Source organism: Anomaloglossus baeobatrachus, chromosome 5 (genome assembly GCF_048569485.1).
Source record: "Anomaloglossus baeobatrachus isolate aAnoBae1 chromosome 5, aAnoBae1.hap1, whole genome shotgun sequence".
Classification (NCBI taxonomy): Eukaryota; Metazoa; Chordata; class Amphibia; order Anura; family Aromobatidae; genus Anomaloglossus; species Anomaloglossus baeobatrachus.
In genome coordinates this window covers 236,219,653-236,246,470 of record NC_134357.1, presented here as the reverse complement: position 1 = coordinate 236,246,470, position 26,818 = coordinate 236,219,653, and the positions used below count along the sequence as shown (strand labels likewise).

At 44.1% G+C, this 26,818-nt stretch overlaps 1 protein-coding gene across 1 annotated transcript in view; it reads right to left on the bottom strand.

Moving 5' to 3' along the window:
- Positions 1 to 26,818, bottom strand: part of LOC142311107 (uncharacterized) — a 148,229-nt gene that overhangs the window by 109,248 nt on the left and 12,163 nt on the right. Inside the window, exons 2-9 of the mRNA XM_075349222.1 lie at positions 26,593 to 26,716; positions 26,005 to 26,193; positions 25,804 to 25,927; positions 24,719 to 24,795; positions 24,377 to 24,485; positions 19,733 to 19,827; positions 18,995 to 19,085; positions 1,435 to 2,388 (exon numbers count right to left, since the gene is read on the bottom strand). Coding sequence (XP_075205337.1) covers positions 1,435 to 2,388; positions 18,995 to 19,085; positions 19,733 to 19,827; positions 24,377 to 24,485; positions 24,719 to 24,795; positions 25,804 to 25,927; positions 26,005 to 26,193; positions 26,593 to 26,700 — 1,747 coding nt within the window. The 5' untranslated portion in view covers positions 26,701 to 26,716. The remainder of the gene's footprint in view (positions 1 to 1,434; positions 2,389 to 18,994; positions 19,086 to 19,732; positions 19,828 to 24,376; positions 24,486 to 24,718; positions 24,796 to 25,803; positions 25,928 to 26,004; positions 26,194 to 26,592; positions 26,717 to 26,818) is intronic.

Genomic DNA, 26,818 nt, shown 5'->3' with positions numbered 1-26,818 from the left:
TAGAAGTTGAAAGACGGTTGCTTTGCTGCGTCTGGCGCTGGGTGCCTTTGGGTCACAATGTCGTGTCCAGTGTCAGAAAGTTGGGTTTGTGTTCTAGGTCATTGGTCTTACAGCAGGACAATGACCCCAAACATACTTTAAGAAACCCCCAGAAATGGATGGAAACAAAGCTCTGGAGAGATCTGAAGTGACCAGCAATGAGTCTGGATCTAAATCACATTCAACACCAAAGGAGATCTTAAAATTGCTGTTGGGAGAAGACAGTCCTCAAATGAGAGACCTGGAGCAGTTTGCAAAAGGGAGGTCCAAAATTCCAGCTGAGAGGTGTAAGAAATTGTTGATGGTTATAGGAGGGATTGATTGCAGTTATTTATTCCAAAGGGAATGTAACCAAATATTGAGTTGAGGGTGCCAACAATTTAGTCAGGCCCATTTTTGGAGTTGTGTGTGAAATTATATCCAGTTTGCTTTCTTTTTTTGTTTTTTTTTTGTGTTCTTTCAATACAGAGAAAGTAAAATTAACGTGTGCGCAACAAAACATGTGTAATTGCAATAATTTTCTGAGAAACACTCCACTTTCTGGAACAATTTAAAAGGTGGCAACACTTTCGGCCATGACTGAAGGTCTCTGGCTGCACTGCAGTTCTGATATAATATCCACATTACGTGCCTTGTTACCAAATTCTTTGGGAAACTTTTGTTGGGGAGGTTAGATACAAAAGAAATCACTACAGCTTTTACCAGTGAAGACTTAGCAATTAATATTCAGTGCCAGTCCACACGTTACACCATTCTGAAAGGCCAGTTTGGTCTGTATCAAGAAGTTATAGTATTTGGATATTTATAAATATTTAAAGGGAGTCATTAAAGGCAACCTGTCACCTCCAGAAATGCTATTTACCTGAAGATCTGCTATTAATCTGGGGGTAAATAGCCTTAAAATCATATCCGGCAGGCTTAACGAAGCAGAGACTACAAGAAAAAAATGAAGTTATATTCTCTCTGCAGCCACTTATGTCCAGTCATCAGGGCAATGCAGTGAGTGGTAATAGTCACCAATTGCTATACACAGAGTGCGAGATTATCACTCCTGGATACAATGATTGACAGCTATCTCTGATGGTTATGTGTGCTGAGCTGACTGTCAATCAAAGTACGAGGGAGTCACTACAGCGACTGTACCAGTTCCTGCATTGCCCGATGACTGGAAGCAAGCAGCTGCAGGGAAAACGTAATTTTGTCCCTATTGCCGCTGCTTCATTAAGACAGCCAGGCATGATAGAAAAAATTACCAGTATATTTGCCAGTAAACTAAAAGTGACAGGTTTTCTTGAAAACCCAACTCAATGAATTAGAATAATGTTTTCTTATGTTATTATTCTAAAATTATTTGTGCAAAAGCTGTGTTTTTAAGAGAAGCATGAACCCTGTAATGATTTATAAGATGTGTTTTCTGTCTAAAACTTTTTCCACATTCTGAACATGAAAATGGTTTCTCACCCGTATGAATTCTTAGGTGTTTATTAAGTTGTGATTTCTCTATGAAACATTTCCCACAATGTGAGCATGAAAATGGCTTCTCATCTCTGTGAATTCTCTCATGTATATTAAGGTTAGATTTCTTTTTGAAGACTTTCCCACATTCAGAACATGGAAACGGCTTCTCTCCTGTGTGTGTTCTCTTGTGGGTATTAAGACCTGACTTATTGTTAAAACACTTCCCACACTCTGAGCATGAAAATGGCTTATCTCCTGTGTGAGTTCTCTGATGCTGAACAAGAATTGACTTTTGGGTAAAACTCTTCCCACAAATAAAACATAAAAATGGCTTCTCTCCAGTGTGAGTTCTTTGATGTTTAACAAGAACGGATTTCTGGGTAAAACATTTCCCACATTCAGAGCATGAATATGGTTTCTCGCCAGTATGAATTCTCTGGTGTTCAAGAAGAGCTGATTTTTGAGTAAAACATTTTTGGCATTCCAGACACGAGTATGGCTTCTCCCCAGTGTGAATTCTCTGATGTGTATCAAGATCTGATTTCCGGGTGAAACATTTCCCACAAGCGGAACATGAAAATGGCCTCTCATCACTGTGAATCCTCTTGTGCATGGATAGAATAGAATTCTTTTTAAATTGTTTGCCACATTCAGAACATGGGAATATTTTTCCTTCTTGATGGTCTTTTCTTAGTGTTGAAATCTCAAATAACTCAGAAGAAGAAAATTCTTGACTGTATTGATCAGTTGATAGGTCTTTGCTGTGGACGACTGGGGGCATATTGCAAGCAATAACGTGATCTCCATAACTGTCTTGTGTAATATGTTTTTTTTCTACTTTACCATCTTGAGATATAAGAAGGTGACTCTTCCAGGTGCTGATGTAGTCATCTGCCAGGAAAAAAAGATTTATTAAATTATAATAGAGAACAACACTGCAGATTTTTTTTCATTCTCAATTAGGCTTAATACATGTCACCATGATGTAATTTGGACCAAACCTATTTCTCTTAATTACGCCTTCACGCTCAAACTGTTTTCATCTTCATGATGAGGCCAATTTTTTCATTTCTGACCAGTGTCACTTTGTGAGTAAATACCTCTTTAATGCTTTTACGGATCATAGTGATTCTGAGATTGTTTTTTTCTGTGACATATTGTACTTCATATTAGTGGTAAATTTATGAGATTTTTTGCATTTATTTGTGAAAATATCAGAAATTTGGCGAACATTTTGCAAACTTTGAATGTTTATACCCTTAAACCAAAGAGTCACATAAAAAAGTTAATAAATAACATTTCCCACGTCTACTTTTCATCAGCACTAATTTATGAAACATTTTTTTTGTTAGGAAGATAGATGTGTTACATTTTTATTAGCAATTTCACATTTTTACAACAAAATTAAGAAAAACATTTTTTACAGACCACATCACATTTGAAGTGACTTTGAGAGGCTTATATGACAGAAAATACTCAAAAGTGACACCATTCTAAAAACTGCACCCCTCACACTGCTCAAGACCACATTCAATAAGCTTATTAATCCTTTAGACACTTTGCAGTAAATAAAGCAATGTGGAACGAAAACATTTAAATTTAAATGTTTTTTACTTTTTTTCACAAAAATGTTACTTAAGTCCCAAATTTTGCCTTTTCACAAGGGTAACAGGAGGAAATACATTGTACAATTTCTTGTACAATTTCCCCTGAGTACGCCGATACTCCAAATGTGGTTGAAAACTACTGTTTGGGGGCACAGCAGGGCTCAGAAGGGAAGGAGCGCCATTTGAATTTTAGATCGCAAAATTGTTTTAAATCGATAGAGGCTATGTTGCGTTTGCAGAGCCTGTGAGGTGCCTAAACAGTGGAAACCCCCAACAAGTGACCCCATTTTGGAAACAAGACCCCTCAAGGAGTTTATCTACACAGTGTGCAGAATTATTAGGCAAGTTGTATTTTAGAGGATTTTTTTTATTATTGACCAACAACTATGTTCTCAATCAACCCAAAAGACTCATAAATATCAAATCTTAATATTTTTGGAAGTTGGAGTGGGGGTTTTTAGATTTGGTTATCTTAGGAGGATATCTGTTTGTGCCGGTAACTCTTACGGAGCAGAATTATTAGGCAACTTAATAAAAAACAAATATATTCCCATCTCACGTCTTTATTTTCACCAGGTAAACCAATATAACTGCACAAAATTTAGAAATAAACATTTCTGACATGCAAAAACAAAACCCCCAAAAATTAGTGACCAATATAGCCACCTTTCTTTATGATGACACTCAGCAGCCTACCATCCATAGATTCTGTTAGTTGCTTGATCTTTTTACGATCAACATTGCGTGCAGCAGCCACCACAGCCTCCCAGACACTGTTCCGAGAGGTGTACTGTTTTCCCTCCCTGTAGGGCTCACATTTTAGGGATTCTCTATGGGGTTCACAGGTTCTCTGGTTCAGATCAGGTGAACAAGGGGGCCATGTTATTATTTTTTCATCTTTTAGACCTTTTCAGGCCAGCCATGTTGTGGAGTAGTTGGATGCATGTGATGGAGCATTGTCCTGCATGAAAATCATGTATTTCTTGAACGATACCAACTTCTTCCTGTACCACTGCTTGAAGAAGTTGTCTTCCAGAAACTGGCAGTAGGTTTGGGAGTTGAGCTTCACTCTATCCTCAACCCGAAAAGGTCCCACAAGTTGATCTTTGATGATACCAGCCCATACCAGTACACCACCTCCACCTTGCTGGCGTCTGAGTCGGAGTGGAGCTCTCTGCCCTTTACTGATCCAGCCTCTGGCCCAACCATCTGGCCCATCAAGAGTCACTCTCATTTCATCAGTCCATAAAACCTTTGAAAAATCAGTCTTAAGATATTTCTTGGCCCAGTCTTGACGTTTTTTCTCATGTTTCTTGTTCAAAGATGGTCGTTTTTCAGCCTTCCTTACCTTGGCCATGTCCCTGAGTACCTTGTGCTTTTTGATACTCCAGTAACGTTGCAGCTCTGAAATATGGCCAAACTGGTGGCAAATTGCATCTTAGCAGCTTCACGCTTGATTTTCCTCAATTCATGGGCAGTTATTTTGCGCCTTTTTTGCCCAACACGCTTCTTACGACCCTGTTGGCTATTTGTCATGAAACGCTTGATTGTTCGGTGATCACACTTCAAATGTTTGGCAATTTCAAGACTGCTGCATCCCTCTGCAAGACATCTCACAATTTTGAACTTTTCAGAGCCCGTCAAACCTCTCTTCTGACCCATTCTGCCAAAGGAAAGGAAGTTGCCTAATAATTAAGCACACCTTATATAGGGTGTTGATGTCATTACACCACACCCCTCCTCATTACAGAGATGCACATCACCTTATTTACTTAAATTGGTAGTTGGCTCTCAAGCCTATACAGCTTGGAGTAGGACAACATGTATAAAAAGTATCATGTGATCAAAATACTCATTTGCCTAATAATTCTGCACACAGTGGAGATGTTTAATGAACAACTTGAACCCCCAAGTGAGCGGTGAGATTGAAAGAATACATTTTTACTAAAGAATGTTGCTTTAACCCCAAATCTTTCATTTTCACAAAGGTAACAGGAGAAAATGCACCGTATAATTTGTGGTGCAATTTTTCCTGAGTACACAGATACCCCATATGTGGTAGAAAAGTACTGTTTGGGCGCACGGCAGGGCTCGGACTGTAAGGAGCACCATTTGACTTATTATGGGGGATTTCAACTATCCAGACATACAGTGGGACATAGAATCTTCTGGTTGTGCTAAAAGCTGTAAATTCTTATCTACAATTCAAGACCATTTCCTCTCTCAGATGGTAGATGAACCGACGAGGGGAGATAGTTACATAGTTACATATAGTTACATAGTTACTTAGGTTGAAAAAAGACCTAGGTCCATCTAGTTCAACCTTCCTCCACCAGTTCTACATTTAGTCACTAAGTCATTTATAACCAACAATGTTTTGTGTACTGAGGAAATCATCCAGCCCTTTTTTAAAAGCTGTTATAGTATCTGCCATTACAACCTCTTGTGGTAGTGTATTCCACAGTCTGACCGCTCTAACTGTAAAGAACCCTTTCCTATTTAGGTGTCGGAATCGCTTTTCTTCCACTCGCAGTGAGTGCCCCCTGGTCCTTAGTATTGTTTTTGGAAGAAATAAGTCATGTGCCAGTCCTTTATATTGACCACACATGTATTTATACATATAAATGAGATCTCCTCTGAGACGTCTTTTTTCTAAGCTAAACATATCTAACTTTTTCAACCTGCCATCATATGGGAGGCCTTCCATTCCTTGTAATAGTCTAGTTGCCCGCCTTTGAACTGACTCTAATAATCTGCTAGATCTGGTTCTGTCAAATAGACCGGATACAATTTCAGATCTACAGGTCCGGGAGCACTTGGGCACCACCAGCGATCATAATATGGTAAGCTTCAACGTAATATTCAATAGAACATTTCAAAGGGGAAATGCTAAAACCTGGAATTTTAGGAAAGCTGATTTCAACAAATTAAGGGAAGAGCTTAAATGTGTAGATTGGGACAAAGTCATGGTAACTGGGGATACCGAACATAAATGGGGTAAGTTTAACCCCTTAACGACCGCGGGCAGTAATATTACGTCCTAGCGGTCATAGTATTACTGCCCGCAGTCTGCCGCCGGCAGCATGCCGCGATCGGCGCACATCTCAGCTGATTTTCACAGCTGAGATGTGTGCCTGCTAGGCACGAGCAGAATCGTTATCTGCCTGTGCCGTTTAACCTCTTAAATGGTGCTGTCAATAAGTGACAGCGCCATTGTAACGGCATCGGCGGTAAACATTTACTTACCGGCTGATACCGGAAGTCACGTGGTGTGATCACATGACTTCTGGTGGTTGTCATGGTAGCACAGGGTCATGTGATGACTCCTGTAGCTGACAAGAATCACTTTCGGTTTCACTCGGCTCGGAGCCGAGTGAAGCAGAAAATGAGAATATCTGCGGTTTACAGCTGTATAGCTGTGATCAGCAGATGTGGCAGAGCGATTGGATTGTTGATGTAGAGTAAAATTAAAAAAATTTTTTTAAAAAATGTAAAAAAAACAACAAAAAACCTACAAGTTCATATCACCCCCCCTTTCGCCCCATTGAAAATTAAAGGGTTAAAAAAATAAAAAATATACACATATTTGGTATCGCCGTGTTCAGAAGCGCCCGATCTATCAAAATATAAAATCAATTAATCTGATCAGTAAACGGCATAGCGGCAAAAAAATTTCAAACGCCAAAATTACGTTTTTTGATCGCAACAAATTTTGCGCAAAATGCAATAACAGGCTATCAAAATGTAGCATCTGCGCACAAATGGTACCGTTAAAAATGTGAGCTCGAGACGTAAAAAATAAGCCGTCACTGGGTCATAGATCCCGAAAAATTAGAACGCTACGGGTCACGGAATATGGCGTAAAACATGCGCCACTTTTTCGGACAAACTTCCGATTTTTTTTTAACTCCTTATATAAAAGTAAACCTATACATATTTGGTGTCTACAAACTCGCACCGACCTGAGGCATCACACCCACACATCAGTTTTACCATATAGTGAATACAGTGAATAAAATATCTCAAATACAACAGTGCTATTGCACTTTTTTGCAATTTTTCTGCTTTTGGAATTTGTTTGCAGATTCCTGTACACTATATGGTAAAACTTATGGTTTCATTTAAAAGTACAGCTCGTTCCGCAATAAAAGAGCCCTCACAATGACCATATTGACTGAAAAATAAAAAAAGTTACGTCTCTCGGAAAAAGATTGGTGAAAAAAAAAAAAACCGAAAGAGAAAAATCGGCCGGTCGTGAAGGGGTTAAGGATATAATCCTAGAGTCCTGTAAAAAAAACTTATACCGTCTGGTAATAAAATGTCCAGGAATAAAAAGAAACCACTATGGATATATAAGACTGTACAAAGTATAATAAAACAAAAACAAAATGCGTTTAAAATCTTAAAGGCTGAGAATACAGAAATAGCATTTCAGAAGTATAAAAGATATCAATAGGAAATGTAAAAAAAGAAATCAAGCAAGCAAAACTAGCTACTGAAACAAAAATCGCCAAGGACATTAAAATAAATCCCAAAATCTTTTATAAATAGATTAATGCAAAAAGGAAAACAAAGGATAGTATCGGCCCCTTAAAATGTAATAACAAGTTAGTTATAGAGGACAAACAAAAGACTGAGATATTAAACAGGCATTTCTCATCAGTAGGAAAAAAGGGGTGATCCAGCTCAACTGGGGCAAAGTCCGGCATGCAGGGATAACACTCTGGCAGTGCAAGGGTCCAATAGAAGAAAGAAAAATCCAGCTTCCGGAGTAGTAGTAAAACTGATGCAAAATTTTATTAAAGGACGTAAAATTAATGTGATGACAAAAATAGGGAGCCCATATGCGGCGTAAGGCTACGCGTTTCGAACGCTGCCTGCGTTCTTTGTCAAGCCTGCTTGACAAAGAACGCAGGCAGCGTTCGAAACGCTTAGCCTTACGCCGCATATGGGCTCCCTATTTTTGTCATCACATTAATTTTACGTCCTTTAATAAAATTTTGCATCAGTTTTACTACTACTCCGGAAGCTGGATTTTTCTTTCATTTCTCATCAGTGTTCACCAAGACGCAGACTGTTCCAGGGATCATTCAACAATTAAAAAAATCAAAGTTCACCACCTGATATAATTAATTTAACACAAGAAGAAGTTCGCCTGTGTCTGAGTAAATTAAACATTGACAAATCCCCAGGGCCAGATGGGATTCATCCACGAATATTGAGGGAATTGAGGTCCATAATCGACAGACCGCTGTAGCTCATCTTTTTAGACTCGCTTGTAACAGGGTTGGTGCCTCAGGATTGGTGATGTGGTACCGATATTTAAGAAAGGTAAGACGGTAGATCCAGGCAACTACCGTCCAGTAAGCCTGACATCAGTAGTATGCAAAGTTTTTGAGGGCATTTTAAGGGATGACATGCAAAAATATATTGCAGAAAATAATATAATAACTGACAGACAGCATGGATTCATGAAAGATAAGTCGTGTCTAACCAACCTGTTGGGGTTCTATGAGGGGGTAAGTGCAAACCTGGATATTGGTAATGCAGCTGATGTGATTTATTTGGACTTTGCAAAGGCATTTGATACTGTACTACATAATAGTCTTATACTAAAGCTTCAGAAGCAAGGACTAGGGGACACAATATGCAACTGGGTAAGGAATTGGCTAAAAGATAGGAAACAAAAGGAGTTATAAATGGTACATACTCTAAATGGGCTATAGACAGCAGTGGGGTGCCGCAGGGATCTGTGCTAGGACCAATTCTTTTTAATCTCTTTATTAATGACCTTGTGGATGGGATAGATAGTAAAATGTCAGTCTTTGCTGATGACACTAAACTATGTAGGATATTAAAAACTGAGCTTGAAAGTACAATTTTACAAAAAGATCTGGATAAGATGTCAGAATGGGCAGATACTTGGCAAATGAGATTTAATGTTGATAAATGTAAGGTAATGCACCTAGGACGGAGTAATGCTATAACTGTGTATACATTAAATGGAAGTAAACTCGGGACTACAGAACAGGAGAAGGACTTGGGTATTCTCATTACAAATAAGCTGAGCAGCAGCACTCAATGCCAGGCAGCAGCTGCTAAAGCAAACAAGATTTTAGGGTGTATAAAAAGAGAGATTAGATCCCGTGATCCCAACGTATTGTTACCCCTCTATAAATCACTTGTAAGGCCACACCTGGAATATGGGATCCAGTTTTGGGCTCCACATTTTAAAAAGGACATTCAGAAGTTAGAGTCAGTTCAAAGGCGGCTAACTAGACTACTACAAGGAATGGAATAGAAGGCCTCACATATGATGACAGGTTGGAAAAGTTAGATATGTTTAGCTTAGAAAAAAGACGTCTCAGAGGAGATCTCATTTATGTGTATAAATACATGTGTGGTCAATATAAAGGACTGGCACATGACTTATTTCTTCCAAAGACAGTACTAAGGACCAGGGGGCACTCACTGCGAGTGGAAGAAAAGCGATTCCGACACCTAAATAGGAAAGGGTTCTTTACAGTTAGAGCAGTCAGACTGTGGAATGTCCTACCACAAGAGGTAGTAATGGCAGATACTATAACAGCTTTCAAAAAAGGGCTGGATGATTTCCTCAGTACACACAACATTGTTGGTTATAAATGACTTAGTGACTAAATGTAGAACTGGTGGAGGAAGGTTCAACTAGATGGACCTAGGTCTTTTTTCAACCTAAGTAACTATGTAACTATGTAATGCAAAATTTGTTGTAATCGTTAGCGGACGCTATGTCATGTTTGGAGAGCCCCTGATGTGCCTAAGCAGTGGAACCTCCCACAAGTGACCCTATTTTGGAAACTCCACAAACTCATCTGCGCATGTGGTGAGCACCTTGAACCCTCAGGTGCTTCAAAATAAATTTATAATGTGGAATTGTGAAAATTAAAAAATACATTTTTAAGCACAAAAATGTTGTTTTAAGCCCAAATTCTTCATTTTCACAAGGGTAATAGGAGAGAATGGATACTAGTACAATTTGTTGTGAAAAAAAGAAAATACGGTAGTTTGACAATAAATGGCTTCACCCAACCACTAACCATGAATGGAAAAAAAGATTTTCTGTTATTCATATTCTCGGAAAAAAGGTATGTAAACATTGGAGCACAACTGTATGTTCCTCATGAATTTGAGATTCACAGTCCAAATTAGAGGTCATTTCTGTAGACTAGTTAGTTGATACATCACCACCTGTGAGTCCACTTTCCACGGAGACATTCCTCTTCACCTTCCCATCAGGAGGACTTCCCGCACCCAGAGGCTCTGTACCATACGTGGATCGAGCGACGTTTGCCAATTATGCCACAGTGCTTTGTGCTGCACTTTTTCTCCCATAGTATGGGTATTATCCATTATAGGGCTTAAAGAATTGCGATGATCATGGTCACTCATCCATGCCCCCTCCTTAGTTTTCTTGCTTGTGATGGCAATCATTTTGTCTCATTCTGGCCAATACCAACACTATCAGCAGTAAGGTATACTAGGCTATCAACCACCAAATACAGCCCTTTCTATAGTGCCTCAGCTAATCACAGGCCCTGCAGAACATAGGCACCAGTCAGATGACCCTGGGTTGGTCTGATACCACTAACGAATCCACAGATGAAAGCCTCTGGCCTCCACTTCCAGTACTCTTCTCCTCCTGACGGTATCAAGACATAGAGCCGTTGGGATGTTAATAGCTTGGCCCTTGATCATTACCTTCACCTCACTTTAACACATGTATTTAAATAGATATATAAACTACAGGGGATCTCATTCTCCCCAGCTTATTTTCACTTACGCTTAAAGGGGTTATCCGAATTCTGTCACATTTTTTTTTTTATTTCCCTTTTGGGCTACATTGGGGCAGGTAAGTAGATAGAGACCACTTACCTGCCCTGCTGTCAGCCCCTCTCCCCCGGCTCAGAGCGGTCATGTGACCGCTCCTGCCGTGATTTTGCTGCTTCCGGTCATTTCATGTCAACATGGGCAGGGCCATGTTGACATGCAAATGTGGAACAGCATGTCGCCTCCCTGCTGGGCTGTACAATGCGAGGAGTCACCGCCCCCCTTCCCTGCACCCTCCCATACATTCCCCCGCACCTCTTTTACTCTCCAGTAACCTCCCCCTGCACTGCTGTGGGGTCCGTGACCTGGGGGCGTGGATCTGGCGGCAGCTGCCGTGGTGTCAGCTCCAGCACCGGGCCCCCTGCTCAGGATCACACATTCAAATGCACCGGCATCACAGATCACCGATGCCGGTACATTTGAAAGTGCTGATGAGAAGCAGCGCAGCACTGCTTCTCATCACTGTCCCTCCGGCTGTCTGTGCTCTCTTCAGCACAGCGGTGACGTCACTACTGTGCTGATATGTCGAGAGCACAGACAGCGCGCGAACATGCAGGAGTGGCGGGGACCGAGGAAGGGTGAGTATGTATTCCACATGTGTTCCCGATGGGGATGGGGATGGGGGGGTTGCAGAGCCATATGTGTGTGTGTGCAGAGCCATATGTGTGCGTGTGCGGTGCAGAGCCATATGTGTGCGTGTGCAGAGCCATGTGTGTGCGGTGCAGAGCCATATGTGTGCGTGTGCGGTGCAGAGCCATGTGTGTGCGGTGCAGAGCCATATGTGTGCGTGTGCAGAGCCATATGTGTGCGTGTGCGGTGCAGAGCCATATGTGTGCGTGTGCGGTGCAGAGCCATATGTGCGCGTGTGCGGTGCAGAGCCATATGTGTGCGTGTGCGGTGCAGAGCCATATGTGTGCGTGTGCAGAGCCATATGTGTGCGTGTGCGGTGCAGAGCCATATGTGTGTGTGCAGAGCCGTGCGTGTGCGGTGCAGAGCCATATGTGTACGTGTGCGGTACAGAGCCATATGTGTGCGTGTGCAGAGCCATATGTGTGCGTGTGCGGTGCAGAGCCATATGTGTGCGTGTGCAGAGCCGTGCGTGTGCGGTGCAGAGCCATATGTGTGCGTGTGCGGTACAGAGCCATATGTGTGCGGTGCAGAGCCATATGTGTGCGTGTGCAGAGCCATATGTGTGCGTGTGCGGTGCAGAGCCATATGTGTGCGTGTGCAGAGCCATATGTGTGCGTGTGCGGTGCAGAGCCATATGTGTGCGTGTGCAGAGCCATATGTGTGCGTGGGCGGTGCAGAGCCATATGTGTGCGTGTGCAGAGCCATATGTGTGCGTGTGCGGTGCAGAGCCATATGTGTGCGTGTGCAGAGCCATATGTGTGCGTGTGTGGTGCAGAGCCATATGTGTTCGTGTGCAGAGCCATATGTGTGCGTGTGCGGTGCAGAGCCATATGTGTGCGTGTGCAGAGCCATATGTGTGCGGTGCAGAGCCATATGTGTGCGGTGCAGAGCCATATGTGTGCGGTGCAGAGCCCGATGTGGGGCTGTTATTTGCAATGCTGTAGTGATACCAGGTCAGGTGCTGGGGCAAAATACTGACAGGGAATGTGTGTGCAGGGGGCGGGCAGGGGGCAGGGCTGGACACTGGGGTGGTGCCAGCTCTGACTGCGGTTCAGCACAGGAAGTGGTCAGTTTGCTGGAGCTGAATGTAAACAAGGTGCTGCAGAGAATAAAGGGTGAATTCAAGAGGAACAAAAGTTAGAAAACAAAAAATAACAATGTAGGGGTGTTTTATATGACAATACAGCGCAGATAAACTCAACATTTTTTATTAAGCTAATGTCGGACAACTCCTTTAACCCCTTCACGACCCTGGACGGATCTATCCATCCAGGATCGTGTCCCGTTAAGCCCCGCCCCCTGCCGCGGGCAGGCGGCGTGGATCGGCACACATACCAGCTGTTTTCAACAGCTGACATGTGTGCCTGCTAGCCGCGGGTGGAATCGCTTCCACCCGCGGCCATTAACCCCTTAAATCTTGCTGCCAAAGTCTGGCAGCAAGATTTAAATGCGCGCGGCCATGTTTGTTACTCACCGCCACCCCCACCGGAAGTCACGTGTGTTATCACGTGACTATCGGTGGTTGCCATCGTAGCACAGGGTCATGTGATGACGCCTGCTGCTACGATGTTTCACTTTCATTTTCCCTCGGCCGAGAGCAGAGGGAAAACCAAAGTGACTGAATCTGCTGATTACAGCGGTATAGCTGTGATCAGCAGATAGCGATCAGCAATCGGATTGCTGATCGCTATAGCCCCCTAGGGGGACTAGTAAAATAAAAAAAAAAGTAAAAAAAAAATTTTAAAAAATAAAAAAAAAACAAAAAACCTAAAAGTTCAAATCACCCCCCTTTCCCCCCATTGAAAATTAAAGGGTTAAAAAATAAATAAATATACACATATTTGGTATCACCGCGTTCAGAAATGCCCGATCTATCAAAATATAAAATCAATTAATCTGATTGGTAAACGGCGTAGTCGCAAAAAAATTCCAAACGCCAAAATTACGTTTTTTGGTCGCCGCAAGTTTTACGCAAAATACAATAACAGGCGATCAAAACGTAGCATCTGCGCAAAAATGGTACCATTATAAACGTCAGCTCGAGACGCAAAAAATAAGCCATCACTGAGCCATAGAGCCTTAAAAATAAGAACGCTACGTGTTTCGGAACATGGCGCAAAACGTGCGCCACTTTTATTGGACAAACTTGTGAATTTTTTTTAACCCCTTAGATACAAGTAAACCTATACATGTTTGGTGTCTACAAACTCGCACCGACCTGAGGCATCACATAGATACCTCAGTTTTACCATATAGTGAACACAGTGAATAAAATATCCCAAAAACTATTGTACGATCACACTTTTTTTGCAATTTTTCCGCACTTGGAATTTTTTTGCCGTTTTCCAGTACACTATATGGTAAAACTTATGGTTTCATTTAAAAGTACAACTCGTCCCGCAAAAAACAAGCCCTCATATGGCAAGATTGATGGAAAAATAAAAATATTACGCCTCTCAGAAGAAGGGGAGCAAAAAACAAAAACGCAAAAACGGAAAGTGCCCGGGGGCTGAAGGGGTTAAAGGACCACTGTAGTATAACAAGAGTCAGATAAATGACAGGATTCAGCTGGAGTAATGATTATTTATCTCACGTCTGTCCGATTCTTCAACCCTCCTCAACTGTTGCTAACCGCACACCAAGTTTCCACTTCAAGACATGAGAGGTCACATTACATTCACAATGGTACGAGATATGGTGATAATGGACGGCATAGTATGAGCAGAAAAAAGGTTTGATTTAAATTCAGCTGCAATATCCTTGTTGGTCACAAGATGGCAGCAGATCACATTTGCACGTCAAAATTACCTTCTCAGCCATCCCTGTGTAACATCCTTCTCTAAATCAAGGAGTAAAAAATCATTTATTACCTCAGTATTTTTGTATGCAAATTAGGGGCTTGACTATTCGAAGGGGCGTTGTTTCCTCAGACTAGTTAGCCTTCTTTCCATGGACCGGCGCCACTGCAGCTCCTAGAAATCTTGCGCATGTGCGCGGCTCATTTCAGCAGTGTCAGTGTGCCTCAGAAGTCGGGTGTACGCGTCCCCAGCCTCACAGAGGCGCACTGCGTATGTTTGCAAGGACAGTCTTTAATAATATGTTAGACATTCTCACTTTTTACTACAGATGCTTTGTTAGCTGCTTTATTTTCCTTTCAGAATCTGAACCTTGTATTATGTTCTCATAGTTTAAAATAAATCTAACACCAATGTAAACCTATAACAGCCTCCTTACCTTCATTGGGGGACACAGAGACCATGGGTTGTATGCTGCTGCCACTAGGAGGCGACACTAAGCAAAAAAAGGTAAACTCCTCCTATGCAGTATACACCCACCAACTGGCAATCATTCCTCAGTTAGTGAGAAAGCAATAGGAGACAACAAGAAAGAACGAACAATCTTACAGAAGTGAACATTAAACTCAACATTCAACAGTAACATATGTCCAACACAAGGGCGGGTGCTGTGTCCCCCAATGAAGGCTCCAAGAAAGAGATTTTACGGTGAGTACCCAAAATCTACTTTTCTTTATCGCTTCATTGGGGGACACAGAGACCATGGGACGTCCTAAAGCAGTCCCACGGGTGGGTCTAATGTTACTCTCAGGGCTGACCTCGGTCCACTGCAGCCTGCAGAACTCGTCTACCGAGCCTCGCATCAGAGGATGCGAAAGTGTGGACCCTGTAGAACTTCGTGAAGGTATGGAGCGAAGACCAGGTGGCCGCTTTGCAAAGCTGCAACGCTGGAGCGTGGTGACGGACCGCCCAAGAGGCTCCCACCGCCCTGGTGGAATGGGCCGTAATCCTGAGTGGGCGCGTTCTCCCTCTTACCCGGTAGGCTTCTAGTACGGCAGAGCGGATCCATCGCGCAATGGAGGACTTGGAGGCAGGTAGGCCTCTGCGCGGGCCGGATGGAAGCACAAATAGAGAATCAGACAGTCTGAAATGAGACGTCCTGGAAATGTACAGGCGGAGGGCTCTGACCAAGTCCAGCTTGTGGAGAAGAATCTCACGAGGGTGAGACGGGTTCGGGCAAAAGGAGGGAAGAACAATGTCCTCGTTGAGATGGAAAGAGGAGACCACCTTGGGAAGAAAGGACGGTACCGGCTGGAGGACTACCTTATCCTGGTGGAAGACGAGATAGGGAGAGCGGCAGGAAAGCGCCGCTAGTTCAGATACCCGCCTGATTGACGTGATGGCAACTAAGAAGGCGACCTTCCAAGAAAAGGAACGCAGAGACTCCATGCGGAATCGACGGAGACGGACCCGCTTGTTGAGCCGCTTCAGGTCCAGAATGGGACGGACTGTGCCATTCTTCTTCGGAACAACGAAAAGGTTTGAATAAAAACCCCGAAATCGGTCTTGAGGGGGGACGGGGGTGATGACCCCAGAGTCTCGCATGGACTGGATGGCTGCGAAGAATCCCTTGGTGAGAGAGGGATCCTTGGGGGGTTTGGACTTGACGAAGCGCGAGTGTGGGAGAGAAGAAAACTATCTTGCAGCCGTGAGAGACGACGTCTCGGACCCAGGTGTCGTCTATCACGGAAAGCCACGCGGTTCTGAACCTGCGGAGGCGACCGCCGACCCTGGATGAGGATCCGGGAATGGGATTCCAGTCATGCGGAGGAGAATCTGTTGGATCTGGAGCTGGAAGTCTTGGACTGCTGGCCACGGGAACGCCAGGAACGCCAGTGGGGTGTTGCCTTAAAGGAGGGCTTCCGTCTCTCTTGACGTGCTGGCGACCGCTCCCGACGGGTGTTGCTGTTGGTAGAAAATTGACGAAAGGGACGAAAGGGAAAAACCCGTCGTTTGGGAGGGGCACGGGGGATCCTTCGTTGGGGAAGGAAGGTACTTTTGCCACCAGTTGCCTCAGAGATGATCTTGTCCAGCTTTTCTCCGAAGAGTCTGGCACCAAAAAAGGGAAGACTGGTGAGAGACTTTTTGGATGCTGAGTCCGCGTTCCACGCTTTAAGCCACAAGGCTCTGCGGATTGCAGCAATGTTGCCGGCTGCCAGGGCTGCAGAAGCAGTGGAGTCGAGGGACAGATACTTTCCGTAATGTGCGATCTGATCTGCCAGATCTGCCAGCTCGGGGCTGGGAGCTTCAGCCAGGATACCACGCCGAAGGAGCTTTGCCCAGGCGGAAACAGCCTTGGAGACCCAGGTGGACGCAAAGGCTGGAGTGATGGCGGAGCCGGAGGCTTCAAAGGCCGACTTGGCTAGGGATTCTATGGTCCTGTCCGAGGGATCTTTAAGGGAGGCGCCATCAGAGAGCGGCAAGGTGGTACTGGATGAAAGTCGGGAGATTGGAGGATCCACTGAAGGAGACACTGACCACTTCTGAAGAAGTTCCGGTGCAAAGGGCCTGTGCCCGCTTGCGCCTCTGGAAACGCTTGTCGGGATGTTCCCACTGTCTAGAGAAAATGTCCTCAAATTCCCTATGGTTGCCAAAGCTTCTTGGCAGCTTCTTGGCCCTTTTGAAAGGGACCGACTGACTGGTAGGAGCCGGATCTACATCCTTCACCTCTAGGGTTTGGTTGACGGCAATAACCAGACTGTCCATCATACTGGTCAGCTTGGAGATATGTTCAGAGTCCAGATCGGAGTCAGAATCAGGGTCCTGGGCCGAATCTGGGGCTGCCGCAGATGAGGTAGGAGATAGAGAGCGTATTGCTCTGGAGGCCATAGAGGGGTTAGGAGAGCTGGAGGATGACCCCGAGAAGGACCGCTTCCTAGACCTCCTGTGCGTCGTGCCCTGCCGGGCTAGTGGCGATGCGGGCTCAGACTCGCTCTGGGTCACCGGGGGGGCTCCAGAGGTGGAGGCGGGCAGACGCTCTATGGCTGAAACTAAGGTTTGAGATACCTTAGTTAGGTTGTCCACGGACTGAGAGAGAGCTGTAGCCCACTCAGGTGTGGGGGCCGAGTCCTCGTTACGGGCGGTGGGGGGCTCCGTAGTAGTCATGCTAGGGGTGCTGCAGGCTTGGCAGATGGGGGAGGACTGCCCTGAGGGAAACTTTTTTAGACAAGAGGTGCAGGCGAAGTGTAGTACTATGGCCTGTGGCTTAGAGCGGGATGCTCTTGTGCTGGACATGGGACAGGGGGGGGAGAGAGGAGAGGAAGAGAAGAAACAGACCGGAGGATGCCAGGTGGAGGGGGTACTGGGGAAGGAGCTGCCTCCCAGTGGCAGAGCTTACCCAGATTCTGGCGTGCTGTGTGTGCTGGCGCTGTGTCCTGTTTGAGACTGCAGGCTGAGGGAGCAGAGGTGGGGGCTCCGGGGAGCTGCAGGGGTACGAGGTCGGTGGCTGCACTTGGAACGCTGCCGCCGCACAGAGAGACCGCAGGGCTGTGATGGCGCTGCTGAGGGTGTCCGGGCCGGGGGAGGAACAGGAAAAGAGCATGAAACGCTGCAGAAGAAAGGACTGCAGGGATTGGCTTGGAGAGAGAGGGCCCGTGAGTGGTTGAAAAAGGGCACGCAGAGGCCTGCTGTGAATGGTTGTTGGAGCGGGCGGGCCTGCTGGGAAGCAAGGACTCGCGCGATAAGCCGGCCGGGAGGGGGCGTGGCCGGACAGGAGCTAGGCCGGAGAGAAGCCGGGGGCTAAATTAGGGATGAGGCCGCAGGGGGAGCCGGTGGACAGCGCCGAGGACGGGAGGGAGGGCGAGTGCACTGCCTGCCTAAAGGGGAGCTGACCCGGGGTAAGCTAATCCTATGGATCCTTTTCCTCTCTTTTTCTTTTCTTTCTTTTTTTTTTTTTTAAAAACGGAGCCCCCCATGATCCGGGACAAGGGAGGGTACCTGTCCCGATGGCTGATAGTCCTCCTTGATCCTGGCCTCCTGGGAAAGGTATAGGGAGACGGGTATCTTCCTGTGTGATTTTTCGTCTCCCCTCCCTGATCAGGCCGGCTGTGGAAGGCGAGCGTGCAGGGGGAAGGGGGCAAGGACCATCCGCCTGTCCCTCTGTGCGGATGCCCCCCAAACAGTCTTGAGAGTGTTAGGCGGGTAGGGTCCTGCCAGACAGACACGGAGGACAACGGAAGTGGCGGACGGACCCCACTTCTGTGCCACCGGTCTCTAGGGGGGAGAGCAGGGTGAGCTATTACACCCTGTCGCCCGACGAGCTGTGTCTGAAACGAAAAAGCAAAATATTAAAAATACAAACCTGGGGGGCTGAGAGCAGCCCCAAGTGTGTCCACCTCCTATGGACACTAAGCTTAAACTGGGGAATGATTGCCAGTTGGTGGGTGTATACTGCATAGGAGGAGTTTACCTTTTTTTGCTTAGTGTCGCCTCCTAGTGGCAGCAGCATACAACCCATGGTCTCTGTGTCCCCCAATGAAACGATAAAGAAATATATATTATTTTTTTTTTATTTTTTTGTTGGTGGTTGTTACTTACTTGAGCAAACATCTATAGGACTTTCATCCCCTGTACATGACTGATGGTCCCACTCATACCTTGGTTCTTCTACAATAACCTCGACTTTACTCTGTTTCAAAATGCGAAACAAACAACATGTAATTCAGTAGACAGTATCACACAGGATGACAGTATAGACCAGTAACTACCGAGATAAGAAATACGTCAAGCATGTAAAATATATCTCCACACACTATAATTACCGTGTTTCTCCAAAAATGAAACAGAGTCATACTATTTTTTGTTCCAAAAGATGGGCTAGGGCATAGAAATGCTGGAAACCTCGAAGAGACAGGGGGTCCTGAAAAATTGCCCGCTTTCCTCACATTCCACCTAACGCTGACTCTTCAAACCAGCCTGTCTCCTCTTCAGTTCCTCTAGACTCTTACAAGTTAAAGGACCTTTGTGATCTCATTGTCACATGCAAAAGTCCTTAACCAGTTTTCATCTCAGGCTGGAAATGCCTGGGACCCCTAGGAGAGTGTGGACCCTAGGCAACTCACCAGTTTCCCCCCTCCCAAATGCTGGTCATGACTAGAACTACAGCTTATTTTTGCAGTAGATCTTATATTTCAAGCATACTCCAAAAATCATGTAAAATCAAGCTAGAGCTTATTTTCAGGGTAGGTCTTATTTTCAGGAAACACGTTAGTACAATGTATTAATTAAAGGATTCTAGAACTAAAGTTCCTTACAAAAACTCCACAGATAATTTACCTCATTGTCCCACTCAGTATTATTTTCTTCTGAAGAATCTTTGAAATACGGCAGATTTGAGCCTTCTTCTGGTATGTTTCTCTTAAAGGTTACATCTGTAGGAAAAGCACATACATTTTTGTTTCTAATGCAGCTCCCTTTAGATTATTTCACACGTCTAGAAGAATGATTGGAGAAGAAAAGGTAAGTGCTACCATGAGTTCTGTGTCATGTAAAGCATCCTAATGCCTGCTTTACATGCATCAATATATCTTTCAATCCGTCGTCGGGGTCAAGTTGTAAGTGACGCACATCCGGCATCGTTCGTGACGTATTTGCATGTGACACCTACGTGCGATCAAGATTGAACGCAAAATACGGTGATCGCATACACGTCATTTATTCCTCATACATTGGACGTTTTGTTGTACGAACCTAGTCAATTGAAACGTGTGACATCCCTCATACGATTTTGGTGTCTGAGGCTATGTGCGCAGGTGTGCGCTCTGCACCACAGCTTAAAAAAGGTCCGCTTCAGAGCCCAGCTGAAAAGCTACATTCTGAAGCGCCTCACAATGTCTGTCATTCACTAATCTCTGTCAGTCGGTCACTATCTCTGTCCCTCTCTCTCTGTCCATGTAAGTCTATCCCTCTTACCCCCTCTCTCATACTCACCGATCCCCGATCCACGGCGCGGCGCTGCACGGCATTCACACTGCTCCAGCGGCTTTTACTATTTTGAAAAAGCCGGCCGCTCATTAAACAATCTCGTATTCCCTGCTTTCCCTGCCCACCGGCGCCTATGATTGGTTGCAGTGAGACACGCCCCCACGCTGAGTGACAGGTGTCTCACTGCACCCAATCACAGCAGCCGGTGGGCGTGTCTATACTGTGCAGTGAAATTAATAATTAAATAATTTAAAAAAACGGCGTGCGGTCCCCCCCAACTTTAAAACCAGCCAGATAAAGCCATACGGCTGAAGGCTGGTATTCTCAGGATGGGGAGCTCCACGTTATGGGGAGCCCCCCAGCCTAACAATATCAGCCAGCAGCCGCCCAGAATTGCCGCATACATTAGATGCGACAGTTCTGGGACTGTACGCGGCTCTTCCTGATTTGCCCTGGTGTTTTGGCAATCGGGGTAGTAAGGAGTTATTGGCAGCCCATAGCTGCCAATAACTCCTAGATTAATCATGTCAGGCGTCTCCACGAGATACCTTCCATGATTAATCTGTAAGTGACAGTAAATAAACACTCACACCCGAAAAAATCCTTTATTAGAAATAAAAAACACAAACATATACCCTGGTTCACCACTTTAATAAGCCCGAAAAAGCCCTCCATGTCCGGCGTAATCCAGGATGGTCCAGCGTCACTTCCAGCTCTGCTGCATGAAGGTGACCGGAGCTGCAGAAAACACCGCCGCTCCTGTCAGCTCCACGCAGCTAATGAAGGGAATAGCGCGATCAGCTGAGCTGTCACTGAGGTTACCCACTGTCACTGGATCCAGCGGTGGCCGCGAGTAACCTCAGTGACAGCTCAGCTGATCGCGCTATTCCCTTCATCAGCTGCATGGAGCTGACAGGAGCGGCGGTGTCTTCTGCAGCTCCGGTCACCTTCATGCAGTTGAGCTGGAAGTGACGCTGGACCATCCTGGATTACACCGGACATGGAGGGCTTTTTCGGCCTTATTAAAGTGGTGAACCAGGATATATGTTTGTGTTTTTTATTTCTAATAAAGGATTTTTTCGGGTGTGTGCGTTTATTTACTGTCACTTACAGATTAATCATGGAAGGTATCTCGTGGAGACGCCTGACATGATTAATCTAGGAGTTATTGGCAGCTATGGGCTGCCAATAACTCTTTATTACCCAGATTGCCAAAGCACCAGGGCAAATCGGGAAGAGCCGGGTACAGTCCCAGAACTGTCTCCTCTAATGTATGCGGCAATTCTGGGCGGCTGCTGGCTGATATTGTTAGGCTGGGGGGCTCCCCATAACGTGGAACTCCCCATCCTGAGAATACCAGCCTTCAGCCGTATGGCTTTATCTGGCTGGTTTTAAAATTGGGGGGGACCGCACGCCGTTTTTTTAAATTATTTAATTATTTATTTCACTGCACAGTATAGACACACCCACCGGCTGCTGTGATTGGGTGCAGTGAGACACCTGTCACTCAGCGTGGGGGCGTGTCTCACTGCAACCAATCATAGGCGCCGGTGGGCGGGGAAAGCAGGGAATACGAGATTGATTAATGAGCGGCCGGCTTTTTCAAAATAGTAAAAGCCGCCGGAGCAGTGTGAATGCCGTGCAGCGCCGCACCGGTGATCGGGGATCGGTGAGTATGAGAGAGGCCTGCTCAATTCAGTTACTCAGGAGTTTAGCGGTCACCGGTGAGTCCTTCACGGGTGACCGCTAAGCAGGACGCGACACAGACAGAGCCGCAGCATGACCATGAAGTCGGGTGAAGTTAACCCGAGTTCATTCTGATTGTGCGGCTCTGTCTGTGTCTGCTGTCACATGTCTGTCTGTGTCTGCTGTTGGCGGCCATGTAGCAGAGCTGAATGGCAGATGACATAGTAAAAACGCATCCCTACACATTACACACGCTTGGCAGGTTAATAAATAAAAAAAAAAAAAAAAAAAAGGGTGCCCAATGCATACGTCACAGAACACATGATCTAAAGGATCGCACACAAAATTGATCAATTTAACATAGACTACTAACGCTCGTGTGACAGCAAATGAACGACCTACGTGCGATCTCATTAAATCGCATATGCGACCTGGGCGTGTCACATCACATACACCTAATTGTAAGGTGTAAAGCTGGCTTAAGACCACTCATGTGTGGAGTTGTTTGTCATCCAAGGAAGTGGGTTCACACAGACTTTTTCCTAAAACGCTGCCATGAATAAAGAATGGGATCTAATCATCCTCCAAGAACAAATTCCCCCAGGAGCAGTTTTGCAATGAACAATGCATTTTTCCAGAATGATGGAGCACCATGACAAAAGGAAAAAGTGCTAACTAAGGCTCAGTGAACAGTGTAATTTTGGATCCATTGCCAAGAAACTCCCAAGATCTCAATCCCAATAAGAACCTGTGGTCAATCCTCAAAAAGTGAGTAGACAATAAATGACATAGAAATTCTCATAAACTCCAAGCATCGATTACCCAAGAATGGGTTGTCATCAGTCAGGATTTGGCCAAAACAATGTTATTCAGCTGACAGGAAGAAGGGCAGAGGTCTTGAAAAATAAGGACCAACATTGTAACTATTGAGTCTTTCCATAAACTTGCTGTAGTTTTCAATGAAAGTGTAAAAACGTATGAAATACTTATAATTGCACTTCAGTAACCATAGAAACATCCGACTAAAATATCAAAAAATACTGGAGACTCAAAACGATTGGCCACGGCTATATAGTCATATCAGACAGTACATACTAAGAAACTGTATATTGTGGTAGGCTGGATGAGAGCTGCAGAGCAGATTACATACAGTAGGGGAAGATGTGAGAAAATTGTAAGGTAATGCATTATTGTGATGGGCAGCAATACCTCCACTGTAGGTCTTGCACCTGATGGAGTCTCTAGCCACCATTCTTCAGCAGGCACAATCCTCTAACACAATCCCCAGTCTCAGCATAATCCCACTCAGACGAACAATTCACTTGCAATGATACTTCACAAAGCTATATGGATTTTGACTTCCAATGTTTATTTTGGGGGGGAATAATGTATATATTATATCAATAAAATAGATAACACATTTTGACTCATGCACATGAACCTTCATCAGGTGTGTATTGAACTCAAGATCCATTTATCTCTATGTGGAACACCCCCGCAACTGAATTATTCATCTAATCAAGTGTGATAGAAAGAATCAATCAAATTTAAGGCCATACTCACAAGAGCTAAAAGTCTACTAAGAACAAAGTCTTTATTTATACAAGGTTACAACAATAGTAATACATAAAACGCTGAATCAGTCAGTTACCCAGCCAGTATCTGTCTAGGAATGGATATTATGTGCAAGGAGTGTGCAGGAAACTCCTGAAGAACAGGACTTAGAAGAATAGCACGGAAGTGAGAGAAAATCATTGATTGGAAATGGCAAAAGAAGCTGCTAGCAGCAGACTTTGATGATTTCTGTACCTAAGTGCATTAAGCATAGCAGAACATTCCTCAGACAACCATTTATACTCTTACTGATGGCAGCCAAATGCGTGGATTTCTGCACACAGCGCCGATACAGGATACTGAATAAATTAAGACGTTATGAAAATATTGTTTCCGTTTTTTCATCATCATTTGCTTATCATTATATCTCTCAAAACAAACAAGTCCTCATACAGCTACAGCATTAAAAAAAATACTATGGCTCCTAGAATAGAATGTGACAATAAAAAAAAAAAAAAAATTGCTTTGTCATAAAGGCCCAAAATTGGCAAGTCAGTAAGGGGTTAAAATTATTCTTCTTTTGGATTAATATGTAAAATTTCAATAATTGGGATATAAAAAAAATTACAACATGGGTAGAAGGCGAGTGAAAGGTAGGATGGAAAAACAGCTATGGTATTCTGAAAAAAGATCAAGCCCCATCCAGTCACTTTCATTCTAACAGTTGTCATGTTCAAGTTACTCGATATTACTTACCAGGAAAGATATCTACAGCATCATCCTCCTCCTTACAAAGCCGCTCACCCGAAGCATACCTGTCTTCTTCTACTACTAATTCGGATTTAGCATTAGTCAGATATTCAGTCTAAATGAAGGGGAAAATAATAAAAGCACAAATCAGAAAAGAGTTGAACCAAACAGGACTATAAACTAATATTTAGAAAAACAACATTTAAAAAAAATAAAAAAATATATATATATATATAGATTATATATATATATATATATATATATATATATATATATATAGATAGATAGATAGATAGATAGATAGATATACACATATATATAATTTTGTGGGATCTAGGCTTTATCTACCTGTTGATTCTCAAGGAAATCTTGTGAATGATTAGGACTGAGACATGTCTGTGGAGCATTTCTCTTACTTGGTCCATCTGCAGCAAATAGATGAGACATGCAGTGATTGAAAACACTCTTCCCATGAGATGATGGCTACTTAAAGGGAATCTGTCAGGTGATTTTCTAGTACAATACTAATGTTATCTTTATGGCGACCTTTCAGGATCAGTAATTTTATAGCTCTCCCTTATCTTGTTATCCTGCTGTAAGCTCCATAAATTCAGGGTGAAAAGTAGTCAAGTTTCTGTAAATACAATGTACATATTAACTGCTCTCCCTTCCCAGTGCATTCACTATCACAGCTGAGAGGTGGGAGTATAGCTGGGTTTACACACTAAAACTTTCTAGCAATCCCACCAGTGATCCCAACCTGGCCGGGATCGCTACAAAGTCTCTGGTGAGCTGTCAAACAGGCAAACCTGGCCAACGACGCAACAGCGATCCAGACCTGCAGAACGACCTAGCTAGTCATTGGGGACTTTGTAAAGCAGCTATTTGAAAGGGAAGTCGCTAACGAAGTCGCTGTAAAGTCCCCTTTACACACTGAAACTTTCTTGTGATCATGCTGCACAGCGGGAAACAAAGGACCAAAGAATGGTCCTGAACGATTTGTAGCGATCACAACTTCACAGCAGGGGCCAGGTCGCTGATGTGTTTCACACACTGCAATGTCGCTGGGGAGGTCGCTATTACGTCACAAAACCGGTGACGTTACAGCGATGTCGTTTGCGATGTTGCAGTGTGTAAAGCCACCTTATGGGTGGGGGCACTAGTGCAAATTCAGTTCAGATTTACTATCACAGATGCCAACACTGAGAAGTGGGAAGAGGGAGCTGTGAATATGCAGTTTGTATTTACATATGCTTGACTAGCTACTATGTCACACTAAATTTTATGGAGCTTTCAACAAGATAACAGGAAGAGGGAGAACTATAAAATTACTGATCCTGAAAGGTATCCTTATAACAGTAGTATTGTACTACAAAATCACCTGACAGATTCCCTTTAACAATCATCGCTTATAACTAAAAATCTTCTCTTACATGTTGATGTGAAAGGCTGGCGATTGTCAACCATGATCTCTTTGTACAGATCCTTGTGTCCTTCTACATACTCCCACTCCTCCATGGAGAAATAGACCGTGACATCCTGACATCTTATAGGAACCTGACACATACACAATGATACATCATCATCCAGATACATTATTTCATGTTCCCTTACAATGTCCCAGAACGTCTCACCTCGCCAGTCAGCAGCTCAATGATTTTGTTGGTGAGTTCAAGGATCCTCGCCTCATTATTTTGCTCATGTATTGCCGAGTGGGGTGCAGGTACAGTAATAGGACTTTGGGTCCTGCTGCAATAGTTTGTTACAGATGGTTGGTTTTTGGTTGTCAAATATTCAGATATCTTTCTTCCTATTATGTATTCCTGTGTAATTGAAAAATGCACTATCACCACAACGCAGTAACCGAGAATGCCTTAGCCACCTATTTGTACTAGTAACAGAGGTAATAGTGATGCAGTGACAAAGGATAGTGTCCCCTGCCTCTTTGGTTATGTCCCTATTTTATTAAAGAGGTTGTCCATTATTCTATAAAAGGGGAGGTTTATCATCTGTCATCCCCATTGATTAGCTATCACCATATCCGGCAGAGGCTAGATATAACAGAATAGAGCAGAAAATTGCAGCTCCACACACTGTTAAGTGGTCACTTCCAAGTACTGCTCATCTGCTCTCATTCAAATAAATAGTAGATGTCATCACGATCATTAAAAGAGACATACAGATAATAGTGATGCCATGTAACAGTTTCCACAATACTTTACCTCGCTAGAAACCAAGTGGATGATTTCGAGTGTAAGTCTTAGTATTTTTTCAGACACTGTATTTCTGTCTTTGTCCATAGATGGTGGGTCAGTCAGGAAAGGGACCATTATCTTGTGGAGGATCCTACGTTAAAACAGGGAATGAATAATATAAAAAAAATCACATATTTAAAAAGGGGATGGTCCAAAACCTATAAAGCCCTGCATAGATACCGATCTTTAAGCC